The 20,355-nt window shown below is 49.9% G+C and overlaps 1 protein-coding gene across 1 annotated transcript in view; it reads right to left on the bottom strand.

The window, feature by feature from the left end:
- Nucleotides 1–20,355, bottom strand: part of LOC146181494 (putative chitinase 10) — a 46,196-nt gene that overhangs the window by 21,678 nt on the left and 4,163 nt on the right. Inside the window, exon 4 of the mRNA XM_084577890.1 lies at nt 14,597–14,814. Coding sequence (XP_084434016.1) covers nt 14,597–14,814 — 218 coding nt within the window. The remainder of the gene's footprint in view (nt 1–14,596; nt 14,815–20,355) is intronic.

Raw genomic sequence — 20,355 nt, 5'->3', positions numbered from 1 at the left:
CAGCTCCACATAGCGGGGTGGGTTAGCGGCGGGCGAGCTCAGTATGCTGAATGCAGAACTGTGAACTCTACCACGCGCAAAATTTAGTAGCGCAGTTTTCGAGTCGGAAATTATGTAGCGTGCTTCCGTGTGTGCAAGCGCGTAGGTGATGGCTGCTTCCTCGGCTGCCTCCGAGGAGGTGACCGAGGGGAGGGGGACAGTAGCAACAGGCTGCAGGAAGTAATTTGTGACGGCCAATACCGCTCCCTCATTCGTGCATGCGGCGTCCACCCATACGGCGTCCGTTTCGGAGCCGTAGTATTTGTGGAGCGCCGCTGCTCGGGCTCGGCGGCGTTGCTCGTTATACTGGGGGTGCATGTTGTGAGGGAGAGGCTTGATGAGAAGATCTTGGTGGAGGATTTCCAGGAGGCCGCTAGGGGGCCAAGAAGAGCGGACGCACCTCAGCACGGCTCCGCGAAACCTTGCCCGCTACAGAATTAAGGGACCAGGTACGGACGTGAAACTGCACCACTACGAGCAGAAGGTGAGTGGGTTACTCCCACCAATTTTGGTTCCCCTAGCTCCAGCCAAAATATCGAGAACCGTCCGAAAGCGACTCAAGCGGCACTGCCGCCGCGCTAAGCCTAGCGCTTTGGATAGCCACCGTACCGCCGTGCACAATGCAAGTGCAAGTTGAGGGTCAGACCCTCAAAGAGGGAGACTTTAATCCTTCAGAATGGACTAACGTGCTCAGTACCTACCAGAAAAAAGAAACATCACGCAACCAAGCATACAACGCGGGACCCGCGTCGTCGTCAGCGTCCCCGTGGAGACCGACGTACAAACCCAACGGAACGTAGTTGCGCGCCACAAGGATTGTTGAACGCCGCAACAGACAAGTAGCGCCACTACCTCATCAAGCATACAAGGTCATTTTCCGCTCACAAGGAGGGTTATTTCTCCCCACAGTGCGGCCACAGCGACTGCTCCGTAGTATTTGTGCAGCAGCCAACACACCACTGGGAGATCATGTCTAGTTACGCATCCATCCAAGTAACAACACTTGCACGATGGCCACAACAAGCAAAGAGGCCGCACTTCAACTGGCACAGGTGAAGATTATAACGCAGGCCTGCAAGGAGTACGCAGTCACTGCGTACATAGCGCCAGCATCAGACGCTGTCCGAAACGTCATTACGAATGCCTTTTGGAACGAAGCAGACCAAGAAATCGTTCAACATCTCCAAAGACGAAACCCAGATGCGGACATTGTAGCCGCTCGTAGTATGGGACGCACTAAGTCTATTCTAGTGACTTTGGCACAAGGCCCACTTCCCCGGAAACTAATTTACTTTGGCGGTGTACACCTGTGTACACCATACCGTTCAAGGCCAGAGGGCTGCACCAACTGCCGGCAACCGGGTCATCGCTACGATGTTTGCCCGCATCCGAAGCAATCAAAATGCCCAAGATGTGGCGTCGACCATGGAGCGGACCATGAGGGACTCTGCATCCCCCAGTGTATACTGTGCGGTGGTGAACACTTAACGGGAACAGGATGGTGCAAGGCGAAGCAACGAGTGACACGGCTCCGGCACAGATTCCGTTGGACAGCCTCGCCGCAGCGGAAGCGCTTCCAGAGAACGCTCTTCACGACGGACGCGTCAAGACGACACAACTGACGAGAAGCGCATGGGAATCACGTGGGCAGAAAGGGTCGCCCGCACTCCAGACCGCAGGCGGAGGAGATGGCCCGGCTCAGGGAGGAGGTAAGACGCCTACAGCAACACCTCTCCCACTCATCCTCGACCTTATCTCCTTCATTGCACCCAGATACCAACTCAAATGTTCCTCCTCCCACCACCCCCCTAACCACCCAAACTCCATCCCCTCCTGATACCCCCCCGCCAAAAAAGAAACGCATAGAGTTAAACAACGACACCGATCCTCTAGCTGAACTAGAAGCCCGCTTAGAGGCGAAATTTCAAGCAAAATTCGAACTCTTCCAGCAAAAAATGGAAGAACGATTCCAAACCCTAACGGTCCAGCTAGAGGCGCGGCTAAACACATTCTGTGACCATCTAACTGTTAAAGTAGAAACGATGGTAGAGGGGGCAATTACCCGCATAATGAACGTAGTTGACGCCAAATTGGCTACACTCCCTATCCAACCATCCCCCACTTCTCTCTTCCCAAGCCATCCCTCTATCCAACCACCAATACCCCCCTCCGTAGCATCCCAAGTGCAGCATGACGGCAGCTCATCCTCACTCCCTCTCCAACCATCCCCCACTTCTCTCTTCCCAAGCCATCCCTCTATCCACCCACCAAGCTATCCCTCTATCCAACCACCACCACTACCCCCCTCCGTAGCACCCCAAGTGCAGCATGATGGCAGCTCATCCTCCAATTCTTAAGGGCAACAACAACCCACTAATAATCTGGCATTGGAACTGCCGGAGCATTAAGCGAAAGCGGGATCCTCTAGTGCAACTCATTACTAGCAACTCGTCACCCCCAGATCTTATACTGCTACAAGAAACTCGTATAGCACTCAACATACCAGGATATACAGCATACCACGCGCCTAGCGTGGACAAGCCCGTGGTTACAACCTACATCAGACGCACACTCAGACACACAATACACGACTACACACACGAGGTAGCACACGTTACCGTAGAAATTATACCGAATGATGTTACTAAAGAATCATTAATAGTCTCCAATATATACAACCCTCCTAGTAGCCCCGCATCTCGTTGCGCGAATCTAATTAGGACAATAGCAAAGGGAGCCAAGAAAACACCTTTATTAATAGCGGGGGACCTAAACTGCGCACACGCTGATTGGGGATACAGCCGTACAAACAGCAGAGGAGAGGTTCTGTCCAATCAGATACAGCAGTCACAGCTATCCGTACATAATGATTTTGAAATGCCCACCAGACAGGGTACAGTTGTTATTATGGATACCAGCCCAGATCTCACGCTCGGCAGACACATCCCGCACCTGAAATGGGAACGAACCGGACACACATTAGGCAGCGATCATTATATCATCGCCCTAACCCTTGAGGGACCACAGTGCACGCCAAAGACATATAAGCATCGTTTGGTGAACTGGGAAAATTTTCGAAAACGACAAAACACCCCTGCTGAAGACAACATAGAATTAAGGCAATGGGTGCGACAACTACTTCAGGACCAGGAAAATACGCAGATCATTGATACAAACGAAGATGTGCCAACGTTAGATGCCGGAATGGCGCATTTACTTGAGGCCCACCGTAGTTTAAATAAACGGTATGCCACACAGAAGCACAACCGCAAACTTAAGCAGAAGATTAATGATCTGGCCACCCAAATCGAAGACTATGGAGCGCAATTGTTTCAGCAGAATTGGACACAAATATGTGAAGGGCTAAAAGGAAATCTCACCACAAAGCGTGCATGGCACCTACTTCGGCACCTTCTGGACCCAACCCAGAGCAAGACATATACACGAAACATAATAGCTAGACTAACCCATCAACACAGAGATGACACAGATGCCCTACTAGCTAATGCACACCACCCCGGGTCAACCACAATCCCTTCCCTCCTATGCAGGAGGACCAAATGATATATTAGATGCTGCAATAACGACATCAGAAATACGGGCAGCACTTCACAAGCTCAAGAACACAACGCCAGGCGAAGATCAGGTTTCAAATGCGGCGCTAAGAAATCTAGATGATAAATCATTGGAGCAACTAACGGACCTCTATAACAAACACTGGGAAGAAGGGACACTCCCAGCAGAATGGACACACGGGAAAGTAATTCTCATACCAAAACCCAATAAGCCAATTTCCCCAGCGAATATGCGCCCAATATCGCTCACCTCAAACTTAGGAAAACTCTTTGAACAGGTTATACTAGCTCGGCTAACTGCATACATAGATGACACGGACCAATACCCGCACTCAATGGTCGGTTTCAGGCCCCGTCTATCTACGCAGGACGCTATGCTGCAGCTAATGTCAGCAGTGCTTGACCCACACATACTATCGCATACTAAGGCGATACTAGCAATAGATCTAAAAAAAAAGCGTTTTATAATGTACAACACACAGCAATCCTACAGGCACTCACGAACATTCAAACTGGTCCTAGGGTTTACAACTACATAAAAGCCTTCCTTCAGCACAGGACAGCCACACTTCACATCGAAAATCTCCACACCTCACCTCACCGTACACGCTTGCCAACGTGGGGACGCCGCAAGGCTCCGTTCTTCCCCATTTCTGTTCAACATTACCCTTATCCCCTTAACCGCAGAACTACAGAAAATCCCTCACCTCGGTCACACCACATACGCCGATGACATCACACTGGACAACACACGGATCAGACGGTGAAATCGAAGACACGCTACAAACAGCAGCAGACACGATAGCCAAGATTACCGCAACAATCGGATTAGAATGCTCCCCAGAAAAATCAGAATTACTAATCATACCCCCTATAGGACGGACCTACCAAAGCCCCATAGAAATTCGAATTCAGGGAAGACAAGTACCACAGGTTAATACCATCCGCATTCTGGGACTATACCTGCAACAGGATGGAAAGAACGTCGACACAATTAAGCGGCTCAAAAAGGCCGTTGCAAACACCACACAAATCATAAAAAGGGTGACAGGACGCGCACATGGGCTTCGAGAGGCGGACACACTTCGAGTAGTGCACGCCTATACCCTCAGCAGAATTCTTTACGCTACACCATACCTCAAACTATCATGCAGTGAGGTCCAGCAAATAGACTCATTAATTCGGCAAGCAACAAAGGCAGCACTTAAATTACCGAAAAGCACTAGTAACGAGAGACTACTCGAACTTGGAGTCCATAATACAATACATGAACTTCGAGAAGACCATTTACAAGCACAATACCTCAGATTAGCTGCTACAACTACCGGACGACATATACTCACTAAGCTAGGCATCACTATTCCTGCAAACAATTCATCCCTATTAACACTCCCTAGCCACATTTACACTTCAATCTATGTCAAACCATTACCGCGGAACATGCACCCCACTATGACCAAGATCGCAGGAAGGCGCGCGCGGCAGCGCTCCACAAATGGTATGGGAATGAGCCCGATGCCGTTTGGGTAGATGCCGCCTGCGATGAGAGCGGAGCCACTGCAGTTGTCCACAACCCCCACATTTCCCCCTTAACTATTGAGCTTCCTTCAGGCACGACCCCTGAAGAAGCCGAGGAGACCGCTATAGCTATTGCTCTGGCATACACCGATGCCAGTTATATACTCAGTGATTCAAAAACTGCCATTCTAAATTATGCCAGGGGCCGGGTTCATCCTCCGGCGCACCGCTTACTGCACATGCCCACCTCCCACCTCCCCCGACGGATTGAGCTCATCTGGGTGCCTGCGCACTCGGGAAATCCCGGCAACGAGGCTGCCGACTCCTTAGCCCGAGGGTATAGAAACCGGGCACAGGCGGACCTCATGAGGGATTTCTCGAAAGATCGTATGCACTCGTTTGCTGAGTTCACCGCAAACTCCCGCGCTGAGCGTCTCATCTATCCGTCACCCCACCCATCCCTCACTATCAGAGAGCAGTCAATCTGGCGTCGTCTGCAGACACGAACTCTACCGACACCAGCTCTACTTTCAAAATTTAAGCCGGTACCCCCATATGCACTTTGTGCTCCCACCCCAAGGCCACTCTTACCCACATTCTTTTATCCTGCCCTGCGTCTCCTCCCCCCGCCGGGCCGGTGCCGCTCCGAACCTGGGAGGACTGGGAGACCTCACTGCGATCAGCGGACCTGGCCAGGCAGAAGATCGTCGTCAGCCGGGCCGCATACGTCATGGATAAACATAATATGAACGTTTAGATCGTGAGTGGGGTCGTGCGGAGACCCAGGAGGCCTGCGTGCCTCGAATTCTTCTGCAAATAGTTTTTTCCTCCTCCTCCTCCTCCTACTCTTGGTGGAGGGGGCGAGGTATGGGAAGGAGGGTAGGGTCACGGCCGCTGTAGGGTCATTCGCTGGGACACGAATGTCTAAAGTCTCCAGGATATGGCGACCGGTGGAGGTCTTGGTGAGACGCAAGTATTGGGCTTGGCGATGGGCCTCCACAAGCTCCCCAATTGTGTTATGGAGGCCAAGCTGTAGAAGGCGTTCTGTGGAAGTATTAATTGGAAGATGTAGGGCCGTCTTGAACGCCGTGCGCAACATGACGTCCAAGGCGTCCGTTTCCTGCCTGTTGAGTCAGAGATAGGGGACTGTGTATAAGAAACGGCTGAGGACGAAGGCGTGAATTAGACGACATAGGCCGTTCTCCTTCATGCCTCTGTGATGGCCCGGAACTCGTCGGATGAGGTGCGATATCGCTCCTGTCACCCGCTTTAGTTTCTTGAAGTTAGGTGTTTTTGCCATTGTTCTGGATGTGAAGTCCCAGAACCCGGAGCGTATTCACCTCTGGGACGGGACGGCCATCGGCATCCGCGGGTCGTGGGTCGAAGTACAAGTAGCTCAGACTTCTCTGGGGAGCATGAGAGTCCGATGCTCTGGGCGTGTTGTGTGAGGGATGCTGCGCTTTGCAAGGTACCCTCTATGTCGCCATCACTACCGTGTGTGGTCCATAGTGTGATGTCGTCCGCATAAAGGGTATGCCTAAGATGAGGTATCGTGGACAGTTTCCGGGCGAGTGGAATGAGCGTGGCATTGAATAGGAAAGGAGAGGGGACGGAACCCTGTGGAGTACCGACGCTCCTGAGGGTGTAGGGTTGGGAGGTAAGGGGGCCGAAATGAACCTCAGCCATGCGGTCCGTTAAAAAAGCCTGGATATAAGTGTACATCCGTACACCTATGTTCAAAGGAGAGAGGGCAGTCATGATCGCCTGATGTTCGACGCGATCAAAAGCTTTGGACAGATCCAAAGCCAAGACTGCCTTTGTGTGGCCCGGGATAGCCGGGTCGAAGATGTCGTGAGTGAGCTGCAGCATGGCGTCCTGAGCGGAGAGATGGGGGCGGAATCCCACCATGCTGTGTGGGTAAAGGTCGTTGTCCGCCATGTGAAGTGTCAATCTCGCAAGTGCCACGTGCTTGAAAAGTTTCCCGAGACACAAGGTAAGCGAGATTGGGCGCAGGTTTTCTAGTTTGAGGCTTGTTCGGTTTTGGTATAAATATTACCTTGGCGTGTCGCCAGGACTGGGGGAGGGTGCCCTCCGCCCAGCATTTGTTGAAGTAGTCTCTAATCTGTGTGATTTGTCATCAAGGTTGCGGAGTATAACCTCGCGAAATTGCGAATGGCTGTTTTAGAATCACTGAATATATCGGCGGACGTGTTTGCAATAGCTAAGGCTATGGCCGCTTCCTCCGCCGTCTCGGAGGAGGTGGTTGCGATTGATGCGGCCGCCAACGGGGAACCGTTCCCATTCACAGCGGCCAGTGCGAACGCTTGTCTCTATAGAATTGGAGATTTTGTCCAGTCCCGGTGCTGAATTTGTGCGGAGCGTCAGGAGGGCCGCTCTTACCTCCGTTTCCGAAATATCAGCGTCTAATTCCGGGTTAGGTTTTCCTGAGTAGGGGGCATGGAGTCGGATGTGCCGGGTGAGGTGTATGTTCGCTGAAGTGTGTCAATGAGAGCGTCCGGGTCGCTGTTGTGTGTGTGTACGAGGTGTGTAACATGGTGTTGTGTAGCGGATTTGGACTGTGTTGAATCTATGAGTCCCAGAAGTTGCCAAGCTCGCTTGGTGGACAGTTTTCCGGCGCGTCCGTCACAAACTTGCCTCCAATTAGAGCGGCAGACCTCCTCTGCGTGTTGTTGTATCTGCGTCTGCAGTGCGGCCAGTCGCTTTTTAAGCATTCTGTTTAACTTGTTGCGTTTCCAACGCTCGAGTAAGCTGTGGTACGCCTCCCAGAGGTGGGCGAGGCGGGAATTTAGGGTGGGGGTGTCCTGTGTGGTTGTAATTAGCCGGGTATTGTGTTGGACATCGGTCATAAATGATTCTACCCACTCTTCGATGTCCGTGATAGTTGTGTTTGTGTCGTCCTTCCGCAATGCGTGGATGGCGTCCCAGTTCACCAGTTTGTGGGTGGTGTGTGTGTGGCGGGATTGTTTAACGGGGAGCGAGATGTTAATGATGTAGTGATCGCTTCCCAGTGCGTGTTGTGTTCTTGTCCAGGTGACGCCACCGAGGAAGCGACTGAGCGTCAGGTCCGGACTGGTGTCCATGCTGACGCTGGTGCCGATCCGCGTGGGTGTGTGGAAATTGTTGTGTGTAGTGAGGCGCAGCTCCTGGACTAAGGACCAGAGGCGTCGGCCACGGCCCGTAGTATAACTGTACCCCCAGTCGGTGTGTTGGCAGTTGAAGTCCCCTCCGATGAGGAGAGGGTGCTTGCCAGCGAGTCGGTGGAGGTCCCGCAAGAGCGTCTCCAGGGAAGACATTGGATGAGATGGGGGGTGGTATATATTGGCAATGAAGATGGAGGGCACTGTGTGTGGGTGATGCATTATTTCCTTGATAACGCAGGGTGTCTCTGACGTAATAGTGTGTGTTTAGTGGGTGACTGAACGGTGAATAAGAGTGGACACCCTGGGTTTGTCCGTGGTATCTGAGTGGTAGGGCATAAAACTAGACAGTGATGCTCTAGTGGCCGTATCCTGGAGAAGGATGATTTGGGGTGGCGGGGTGAGGATGGGAACGAGTAATTGGAAAGGCGCACGCTTGCCCCGGAAGCCGCGGCAATTCCACTGAAGAATGGGTAAATTAAGTTGCTGCCCCGCCATAGTGGAGAGATTGGGAGCCAAGTGCGCTAGGCGTTGAAGAGGGTGGTGGTGGGATGAAGAGGAGGTAGTTGGAGATTGATGTGCTTCAGGATAACGGTTTATGTGTGCTCTAAGGTTTGAATGCGGGTGTCTATGCTGGTCATTCTCATGTCGAGTGTATGAACCAAGCGTGAGAACATCGAGTCAATTTTGTTCTCGAGTTGGGTGAAGAGGGAATCGATTTTGGAATCTATCCGGGCTTCTAAAGCCTTTAGCTTTGATTCAAATTTTGCCTCAACTTGCTCAAGAGCATCATGTGTGACAGGTGGGGGTTCTGATGTATGTTTCTTTTTGGGCGGTGGTTGCGTGGCTGGGGATGTTGGAGAAACGGCGGGAGGTACAGCTTGTTAAGGGAGGGTTGGTGTGGGGTCTGTATAAGGGAGGAAAGGCGGCTTACCTCTTCCCGCAGGGCCTTGAGCTCCCTGTCGCGTGAATCCTCCTGATGTGGCTGGAGTGGCGGGGTTTGTTTAGAGATGACTTTAGCTGCTTGGTCGGCCCATGACATCTTTTGTAGGTCCTTTGCGCGTTCTCCTTTGCGAAGCGACGTGGATCGAGTGGCGTTGAGTGCTATCTTCCGAGTAGCGTCTCCGGGCCGATTGTCCTTACGAGAGAGGTGTTAAGTTGCAGGGTTGGTTGCAGGTCTTCGCCCTTTAGCCTTGCATCTCCCCGTACCCATCATGTGTGCTTCTCCGCATAAAATACATTCCGGAGTGCAGGAAGGGATAGTCTCCTTGGGATGTGGTTTCCCACACCTCGGGTAGTTATTCGTACGTGGCAGCGTGCACACATCTGTCCTGTGGCCTGGCTGTCTGCAGTTGATACAAGCGTCCATGTGGCCTCTGTAAGGGGTGCACCTGTGGAGTCCCCCGCCGTAAAGAACTGTGCGAGGAACCGGTCCTTCTCTAAAAGTAATTAATACTGATCGAGTGGCACCCGTGCGTCGAGCGTCCACTATTGGAGCACGGGGATTGCTGTTCACGAGATCCTCCAGTAGCTCCCTGGGGGTTTCATTCCAGTAAGCGTTCGAGATTACTCCTCTCACCGTGGCGTCCGGGGGAGCAATGTAGGCTGCTACGGCGTAGTCGGTGTCTTGGTAATTAATTTTGGTGATTTGTACCAGCATAAGTGTGTCGTTCTGGTGTGGCGTGCTCATTGTACACGTGTTATTGGTGGGATGAACGCGTAGCTGGGTGCGGATGGGCTCCTCGAGTGAAGCGGTGGCGTTCAAGATTGAGACGCGCAGCTGTCGTGGCGGTACTGAGGTGAGGTGAAGCCCTCCACGGGAGCGGAAAATCACCTTGTAATCTTCAATCGGTAGTGGCGGCTGCTGTCGTGACCTTTGTGCGGCAGCGCGGGCGGCGCGCAGCTGCTCGGATGCCCGGGCCTTGATAGTATTTGGGGTGGCAGATGATGCCGCTCCAGCGTCTGTGGTAGGCTTGTCTGCCTGATCGGTCTGCATAGCGGAGATCTGGTGAATCTGCTGTTGCTCCTGGGTGCGGGCGGGAACGCTGAGGATGTGAGTCCAGTCCCGCGGATTGAAGTCCCGAGGGTCAATAGCTTCGCCTGGCACTTGCACCTTCATGATGGCTTTGTGCTTGGAGGTCGCGTTCGGAGTAAGCCTAGCTCCCAGCGGAGCGAGGCCTAGCTCGGGCGACGCGGCGGCTCAAGGCGAAATGGGCCGTGGGGGCCCGAAAACTGGGGAGGAGGTGATGGTGTTGCCTCCGATGCGAAGATGGATCTGCATACTGGGGTTGGTTTTATGTTTTCCGTCGATACTAATCAAGTCTGTTTTATGTGGTGCGAGTTCGAGGCCAATTTTGGTTAGTGTATCTTCAAGACAAAGAAGGGCCGCCTGAAGTTCAGTCTCCATAGAATATTTGTCTACGTAATCCGCTGCCTCAGTCCAGACGGTAATATCATCGGCATATATAGCGAATCTTGCGCTTGTGCTGATTTCTAGAGTCTCGGCGACGCGTGTCATGGCCAAGTTGAACAATATGGGTGCGAGAATGGAGCCCTGAGGTACACCCCTATCTAAGTAATAGGCTTTGGGCACCCATCCCGGAACTTTGCCATGTAGCTGAATGGGTTTAGATGTCAAAAAATTGCGGATCCAGATTTGGGCACGAGTACTAGGAAAGCGTTTGGCGAGTTCCTCCAGGATAACCTCATGGCGAACATTGTCAAAGGCTTTGTGTATATCGACAGCCAGGAGATAGTCAGGTAGCGCTTTACGATGAGCTCTATTCAGAACTCTGCAAAAGCCAAAGGCAGTCATGCGTTCCGAGGTTAGGGCGGAAGCCGGCTTGGGCTAGATGAAATCCAGGACTGACATATTCAGTGTAGTGACTAATTCGGGTATGCAGCAGGCGCTCGATGAGTTTGCCTGGCTAGAACTATGTGATTCGAGTGAAGACCTAAACAATGAATATTCTGTCTACTCACCTTTATCCTCATCCATGGCCATGAGCCTTCCCATTCAATAAAGGAGATTCAATCAATCAATCAATCTGTTGTAGGCCTTCATTGCACCTGCCACCGTTTCGGTGGTGGACGACGGCTGTTGCTGCGGTGCGGGTCTTTCCCTCTTCGTTTTCTTTCTTCTCTATTTTCTCTTCTCTTCTGTCTGCACGAGGCAGCGGAGGTGGCTCAGCTACAGAGCTAGTAGCAGGCCCGTTCATTTTCTTTTCCTTCTTCCTACAACTACCAACACAACAACAACCACCACAAAGGTTTTCCCCTGATGGGGCTAGCCTGCCACATAATTTTTATCTGTTGTAGGCCCTCATTGCACCCGCCACCGTTTCGGTGGTGGACGACGGCTGTCGTTGCGGTGCGCATCTTTCTCTCCCTCTTCTTTTTCTTTCTTCTCTATTTTCTCTTCTGTTTGCACGAGGCAGCGGAGGTGGCTCACCAACAGAGCCAGTAGCAGGCCAGAGCATTTTCGTTTCCTTCTTCCTACAGCCACAACAACAGCCACAAATGAAGACACTCTGCCCTGGAATTGACTTTTCATTGGACTGACTTGCGCCCACAAAAGAACTAAGTTAATCAGCGACGGCGATAGCAGCAAGAGTACTCGGCGGTCATCGATCTACAAATGCCCACTGCATTCGGCAGTGCTAAATTTAAGATCGGCGCAAAAGCATCTAGTTAATTCAGCTAATCCTGCAGTGGCCACAGGATTGGAGGAGGTCGGTTTACATCCCCATTCCAAAGAAAGGCAGTGCCAAAGATTGTTCCAACTACCGCACGATCGCGCTTATTTCGAATGCTAGTAAGGGGATGTTGAAAATCCTCCAAGGTAGGCTGCAGCAGTATGTGGATCCGGAGCTTCCAGACGTGCAAGCTGGGTTTCGCAAGGGAGGGGGAACTAGAGACCAAATTGCCAACCTTCGTTGGATCATGGAAAAAGTAAGAGAGTTCCAGAAACCCATCTACTTCTGCTTTATTGATTATGCGAAAGCATTTGACTGCGTAGATCACAGCAGATTGTGGCAAGCTCTCCAAGAGATGGGAGTTCCAATTCACCTCATCTGTCTCCTCAGGAACCTGTATGAAGGGCAAGAGGCCACAGTCAGAACTGGGCATGGTCTTACTGATTGGTTTCCGATTGAGAAAGGAGTGAGGCAAGGCTGCATACTGTCGTCCTGCCTATTTAACATATATGCAGAGTGCATCATGAGGAAGGCCGGTCTGGACGAGTCTTCAGCTGGAGTGAAGATTGCTGGAAAACGTATCAACAACCTTAGGTATGCGGATGATACCACTTTAATGGCAGAAAGTGAAGTGGAACTCAAGAGACTTCTGATGCGCGTACAAGAAGAGAGTGAGAAGTTTGGGCTTAAGCTGAACATTAAAATGACAAAGATCATGGCGTCTTGCCCTATCAAGTCCTGGAGCATCAAGGGACAAGAAGTGGAAGCTGTGACAGATTTTCTCTTCTTGGGCTCTAAGATTACACCGGAAGGAGACTGCAGCCATGAAATTAGGAGACTCCTGCTTCTGGGAAAGAGAGCCATGGTTAGCCTTGACCGCCTAGTAAAAAGCAGAGACATTAGTCTGTCAACCAAGATCCGTATAACTCGTGCTATGGTCTTTCCAGTTGTGATGTATGGATGCGAGAGTTGGACTGTGAAGAAGGCTGACCGCCAAAAAATTGACGCGTTTGAATTGTGGTGCTGGCGGAGACTCTTGAGAGTTCCTTGGACTGCCAGAAGATCAAATCAGTCGATATTGTCGACCATAAACCCTGACTGCTCATTAGAGGGTCAAATTCTAAAGTTAAAGCTTAGATACTTTGGTCATCTGATGAGAAGAGAGGAATCGCTGGAGAAAGATTTGATGTTGGGAAAGGTTGAGGATCGCCGGAGAAGGGGTAGGCAGCGAACGCGATAGTTAGATGGCATCCTCGAGGCGCTGCAGATGAAGTTATGTGATGTTATGAAGATAGTGAGAGACCGGAAAGCGTGGCGTGACATGGTCTATAGGGTCACGAAGAGTCGGACACCACTGAACGACTCAACTGAACTGAATCCAGCTAAGGATAGTGGAAAGGTCTGGAATAATATGGAAATAGTAGTGCTTCCCTCCAATCATTCTATACTAATTTCGGAGCTCCTCTCACTGCAATGAAACTGATACTCCGTCGAACAAAAGTACAGAACCATGTCAAAAATACGACAGTATTTGTTTTCTGTAGTTCTGTTCTGTATGTTCTGTCGTAAACGCCAGATTTTTCTTTAGTTCTGTTGTACTTTTCTGTAGTTCTTTAGTTTTTCTGTAGTATAGTTCTGTTGTCTCTAGTTCTGTAGCACGTTTCTGTTGTAAATAATGTTACTACAGAAAGTTCTGTTGTCACAAGTTTCCTGTCAAAAACCCCACAGAAATTCCGTCGTAACAATAGAACATTTTCTGTAGTTTTTTCCGACTGGGACTTTTTTGTGACACTAAGCATGAATAAGCAAAGAGCACAAGACCAGTCCGTGCGTTAAGATCACAGAGATCAGCTAGAGCGCGTGCCGGCAGCTGTAGAAAGCAACAAAGACTTGTAAGCTTCGTGGTAGAGGTGTTCCGCCTAGCTCGCAGAACTCTTCCACCCCCTTGCTCGGGGCTCAGTTCGAGAGCAAGCCGTTTTATTCAGACAGCTACAGACGGGCTCACTCCCCAGCCCGTCGCTGATGCATAGAATGTATTCCGAGACGCACCCGAGAGACAAATGCAGAGTCTGCCGAACGGAGACGGCCGGCTTCGCACACATACTGTGGAATTGTAGCAAGTACCAGGAAAAAGCTAAGTCTGGGAGGATCCCGCCGCGACTGGAAGCAGCCGCAGAGAGCGATAATCAAGAGGAACAACTCTGGGCCGTCCAGCAGGTCATCAAGGCGCTGGCCCGGCAGGGAACCAGCGAGCCGGCCACGGCGAGCGGGGACCCAGGCCGCGCGGCCGGTGCCCAGAGGACGACGTAAGCCCCGTCCAAAGCGCGCGCGCGAGCGCGCGTTCTACTGCAGGCCCCGAATAAACGTTTTACCAATCCAATCGACAAGAGCCATTGCAAGCGTGTGGGCACGGTAGCAAGATACAGTGAGGAACGATAAAAAACAATGTGCGCGAAAGATTCACAAGCACTATTCTGCACAGATTATTATTCTATGCGACGTCGTTTTTTTTTTCTGTTATAATTCATTCGCGGCCCCTTTCTAATCGCGTTTCCCTGCATTTTCGGCGGATTACCAAAGATCGAAAAAGGCCACAGAGGCGCATACGAACCGTGACAATCTCCGTGATGTTCTGTGCATTCCTCGGTAAGATGTCGAGCCCCATCACGTGCAGCCCGTCTACGCCACTGCGGTCGAGCCATATACGTGCGTCGGAGGCCAGCCGCTTCGGGGCCCAGCCGGTGCGCAGCATCGCCTCTAGGTCCACCGAAAGAAGCAAGACCACGTCGGCCGCAGTGTCGCGAACGTGGAGGAACTTCTTGAAGGCCGCTGCGCAAGACAGCGGTAAAGCGCCAGAAGTCAAGAAGTTATGAGCTGTATGTACAAGTTCGCACCGGAAACAAAGAGCGCATTGCATATTCATGGTAAGGTAGGTGGGTGATTAACAGGTCTTAAGTTGTTCTTAAGAGAAAACCTTGTTTTTTAAGAACGGTTTAGAGCTGGCTCAAAACACCTTGGGGACAAAAAATATTTTCATTCACAAGAATATGCCACCTTCCCTTTGTAAGTTTGGCGTTCAAACAAGCAATTCTTCCTTTATAGCCAAGAAACCACAGACCCATCTTTATGTTTCCAAGAAAACAGTTATTTGCTCAAAGCCCAGAAATTCATAACTGCCTGCCGGAAAGTCCGCTCAGAGAAAAATGTCTCGTTCATCATGGCCTGTTGAGTACTCTTGCAGGGCGCCATCGGAAATAAACCCGTCGCGCCAACCATTTGCATTAAATATTTGCTGTCAGTCCTTATATCAGGGAGCCTTTAAACTGCCTTCGGAGTCCGACTCGAATTCTTAAGATGATATTGACGTGTTCTGCCGACGTTCTTCTGATCAGTTAACATTTCATATTGCTCAATTGAATAAACACTCGTTGAACCTCTCGCTGAAAGCTTCCAATCCAACAGACCGGATCGAATTGGCCGAGATATCAAAGCTAATCAATAAGCGCAAGGTGGCCGATATAAGGAAGTATAACATGGAGAAAATTGAGCATGCTGTAAAGAACGGGGGAAGCCTTAAAGCGGTAACGAAGAAATTGGGCATAGGCAAAAACCAGATGTATGCGATAAGGGACAAGGCGGGCAACGTCATCATGAATATGGATAAGATAGTCAAAGTAGCCGAGGAGTTCTATACAAATCTCTACAGTAGCCAAAGTAGTCAGGACCGTAATGAGATTGTCGGTAGGGAAAAACATTCAGACGTTCCACCAGTGACGAAGGACGAGGTCAAGAAAGCATTAGAAACTATTAAGAGGGGGAAATCAGCTGGAGAGGATCAGATAACTACGGACTTGCTGAAGGACGGGGGGGATATCGTGTTAGAAAAACTGGCCACCTTGTATACGCAGTGCCTGGTGTCATCGACGGTACCGGAACCATGGAAGAATGCAAACATTATCCGCATTCATAAGAAAGGGGACTCTAAGGACCTTAAAAATTACAGACCAATCAGCTTACTGTCTGTTACGTATAAGGTATTTACTAAGGTAATCGCTAATAGAATCAGGACAACCCTAGACTTCAATCAAGCAAAGGATCAAGCAGGGTTTCGGAAACGGTACTCTACCATCGATCATATCCATACCATCAATCAGGTGATAGAAAAATGCTCGGAATATAACCAGCGCTTATACATAGCATTCATTGATTACGAAAAAGCATTTGACTCAGTTGAAACCTCGGCGGTGATGCAGGCATTGCGAAATCAGGGGGTAGACGAGCCGTACGTGAAAGTGCTGGAAGATATATACAGTGGCTGCACAGCAACCATAGTTCTGCATAAAGAAAGTAACAAATTCCCGTAAAGGAAGGTGTTAGGCAAGGAGACACAATCGCCCCAGTACTATTCACAGCTTGCTTAGAGAAAGTATTCAGAGACTTGGAATGGGAGCAGTTAGGGATAAGGGTAGATGGAGAATACCTCAGTAATCTGCGATTTGCTGATGACATTGCCTTGCTAAGCAACTCGGGAGATGAACTACAAATAATGATTGATGACCTAGACAGGAAAAGTAGAAAGGTAGGCTTGAAAACCATTATGCAGAAGACAAAGGTAATGTTCAACAGCCTCGGGAAGGAACAGCAGTTTACATTAGGTAGCGAAGTATTGGAAGTAGTAGGCGAATATGTCTACTTAGGACAGGTAGTAACCGCAGATCCGGACCATGAAAAGGAAATAACAAGAAGAATAAGACTGGGATGGAGCGTATTTGGCAAGCACTCGCAGATTATGTCTAGCAGCTTACCGGTATCGCTAAAGAAGAAAGTATACAACAGTTTCATCTTACCTGTGCTCACCTATGGGGCTGAAACGTGGAGGCTAACCAAGAGAGTTCTACTTAAGTTGAGAACAACCCAGAGGGCTATGGAACGAAAAATGGTAGGGGTAACATTAAGAGATAGGAAGCGTGCAAAGTGGGTCAGAGAAATGACTCATGTTACCGACATTCTAGTGGAAATTAAGAAGAAGAAATGGACATGGGCAGAACATGTAGTGCGAAGAGAGGATAACCGATGGTCACTTAGGGTAACAAACTGGATTCCAAGGGAAGGAAAGCGTAGCAGGGGGCGGCAGAAAGTTAGGTGGGCGGATGAGATTAAGAAGTTCGCAGGGGTCAAGTGGATGCAGCTAGCACAGAACCGGGTTAAGTGGAGAAATATGGGAGAGGCCTTCGCCCTGCAGTGGGTATAGCCAGGCTGATGATAATGATGATGAACCTCTCGCTCAATGACAGTAGCAAGATCATGGATGTAGAAAACTCTCATAGTGCGCGAGAAGGGATATTCCTTGCAAAGCTTCCTGGTACTTTGTGTTCGTTCCAGAACCCTGAGCACCAGGGTTGTTCCCGCTTACAGATGACCTACTTCTATGCACTTCGACGGAAGGAAATTTTTCGCTTGAAAGACAGACTTTTCACAGGGGGCAACAAGGTCTCTTGCGGCATTTACATGGTCCCGACAGGAGCGGGTGGAGTAGAGTTTTCCTTCGAAAACCTGTTACAGGGTTCATGTAAACGCTGCCGGGTCGAGAAGTCGAGGGGTCAAGTTGAGTCAACTCCGGCGCAGGGGTGGGTTAACTCGACTAGACTCCACTGCAGGAAGCATCTAAACGCACTCCCCGAGGGAATTTACATGCTTCCTCGAGCGCGGGGTACAGTGGGAGGAGAAAACAGTACAGAAAACGCTAAAAATGTGCGGGGGAAAACGCCGGAATCGGGTGCCGTCTGCAAGTTCTTCGCCTCGATGCAAGGCGCCGCCGTAATCGCCGCTCGTCGGTGCCTTGTCAGGTTGGGTTGAAGTAAGCCCGGTAGAGTCGAGTTCACTCAACTCGACTCGTCAGCTTAGCGCCCACAGTCGGGTTCATGTAAACAGGGTTTCTATAACTACAAGAAGAGTTTCACTAACTGAAAACTGTGAAACGTGCCTGAATAATTGGAGGTTTCCAAGCACTCTCTGCCGGAGGTGTTTCGCCAGATGAGACAAAAAATAAAGCGGGCGGGGGGGGGGGGGGAGGGGGGGGGACACTTATGCTCTGCTTTTAAAGGCATGAAGCGAGAGAGTTAATCTCTCCCGTTTGCCAACTCTCCCTGCGGAGAGTACCTTTGTACTGTACCTGTACCTTTGCTACTTGCGTAATTACTAACCACTTAATTTATATCTCTGATATCCTACACATACTGCTTAACATAGACCTTAATGAAGTTGTACGAACGTGCTTCGGTGGGTTAGGGGTAGCTTGTCCGACTTGGAATGCAAGTGTCTTGGAAGGCTGATTCTGATCTCGTCATACCCTCTGACCGAACAGGCTCAAACTGGCAGCTCCTGCCGATTAGGCGATGCCATTAGGCCACATGACGCTAGTCAACCAGTCATCGCCCGGCCATGACAGCCACAAACGATCACCCGCCAGAGGCATGTCTGTGAATTTTTGCTAGCAATGCCCGCGCCAAAACTTCTAGAAAACTGATAATTTAACACTGTCGCGGTTATAATTTGAAACAGCCTCACAAAACACGCCTTGCGCCTCTTCAGAAATTCCAGCTTTCTTTTTCCTGTCCCGTATACGAGGTCCGATGTCGTATTAGAACAGGAATGTTGCTTGGACTCAATTTGTCTGTACGGCACATAGGCAAAATAACATTTTAAGCGATAGCGTTTCGGGGTCGTTCAGCCGCAAAATCATCGCCGCACCCTAGAATTGACAACCGTAATCTAGAACCTATAGCGGTAGCATATAAGTAGGGGATCCGCCCCGCGTGCAAGGAGACAGCGGTTTGAATCTCGTTTCCACGCAATGCTCGACCGGATTAAAAAAAAAAAAAATCAGCATGTCGAAGGAATTGCAATAACAGGTTTGGGGTGCGACCTGATGCCGGTAAACATCTACGGAAACACACTCCCTACCCAAACAGGATATGGCTACCTTGACGCCATAATCGTTACAACCTCCTATGAATACTCTATTAAACTCCCGGTCTCAGGCGGCTGTGGAGAAACTGATCATGACGGCGGTCAGACCTGTGACGCAACAAAGAATGCTAAGAATTTCTGGCTCCGGAAGGGCCGCCCTCACAACGTTTATTGCTAGAGGCTTAGCTAGTGAAACTAGTCAGCAGTACTCTTAGAGGAACTAAATTGCATGAAATTGGATGTCTTGGGGCTTACTGTGGTTAGGAGGCATGAGGCACATAGTCTACTAAAGGGCGGGCATGTATTATGTTATTGAGGTTCACCGGAGAAGCGATAACTAGGAGTAGCCAGGGTTCCTTGTCAATAAGCATATCGCATGATAATCCAGAAACGTTCTGTAGTGTTAATGAGAGGGTGGCATGCATCGCAATTAAGCTTTATAAGAGGTATAAGCTGAAGGTTGTACAGGCCTACGCGGAACATGCAGTCATGATGACCAGGCAGTGGAAGGCTTCTACAATCGAAGGTGTAGAAGCGGCAATTGTTCACGGAAAGTAAAAACACAGTATACTGTACTGATGGGCAGCTTCAGTGCCAAGGTAGGCAGAAAGGAAGCTGGACACCAGGCAGTGAGTAAATATGGAGTTTGGTGAAGGAATAGCAGAGAGGAGTTATTAGGTAAGTTCTCTGAACGCAATAACCTACGAGTCATGAACCATCTTCTTCCGCAAACGGAATAACAGGGAGTGGGCGTGGATAATCCCTAACCTAACGGGGAGACTAAGAATGATATTGACTTCATACAGTGTTCTAACCCTGGAATTATGCAAGATGTAAAGGTAAGCGAAAGGTTCGAAGCAGTGACCGCAGTATGGTAAGCTCTCGAATTAATCTGGATTTGAAGAAGCTTGAACGGAGCAGATTAGTGAGGAAGAAGACAATCAACTAATTAGTGGTAAAAAGAAGAATTTAGGATCGCGATGCAGAAACGATATTCAGCACTAACCGAGGAAGCCACATAGAAGCAATAAACGATAGCTCCAAAGATATCATTACGGAGTACGCGGTAGATGTAGGCGGTAGGATAATTAGAGAAAATATTGGTAACCTATCTAAGGAGACCAAATATTTGATCAAGAAACGCCAAAGTGTGAAAGCCTCCTACCCAAAAGACGGGATAGGACTGACAAAGATGTCGGAGCTGATAAACGTAAAGTGGCTGACATAAAGAAGTATAACATGGAGAAAATTGAGCATGCTCTAACGGAATGGTCGTAGCCTGAAATCGGTGAAGAGGAAACTGGGCATATGCAAAAATCAGATGTATGCACTGAAGGACAACGAGGGCAATGTCATTACTAATCATCATATCATTACTAATATCATTACTAATTTTCAGTG

Source organism: Amblyomma maculatum, chromosome 8 (assembly GCF_055883805.1).
Source record: "Amblyomma maculatum isolate TAMU_Amacu chromosome 8, ASM5588380v1, whole genome shotgun sequence".
Lineage (NCBI taxonomy): Eukaryota > Metazoa > Arthropoda > Arachnida > Ixodida > Ixodidae > Amblyomma > Amblyomma maculatum.
The sequence above is the reverse complement of the archived record's forward strand: the minus strand, read 5'-3'. Positions and strand labels throughout refer to the sequence as shown.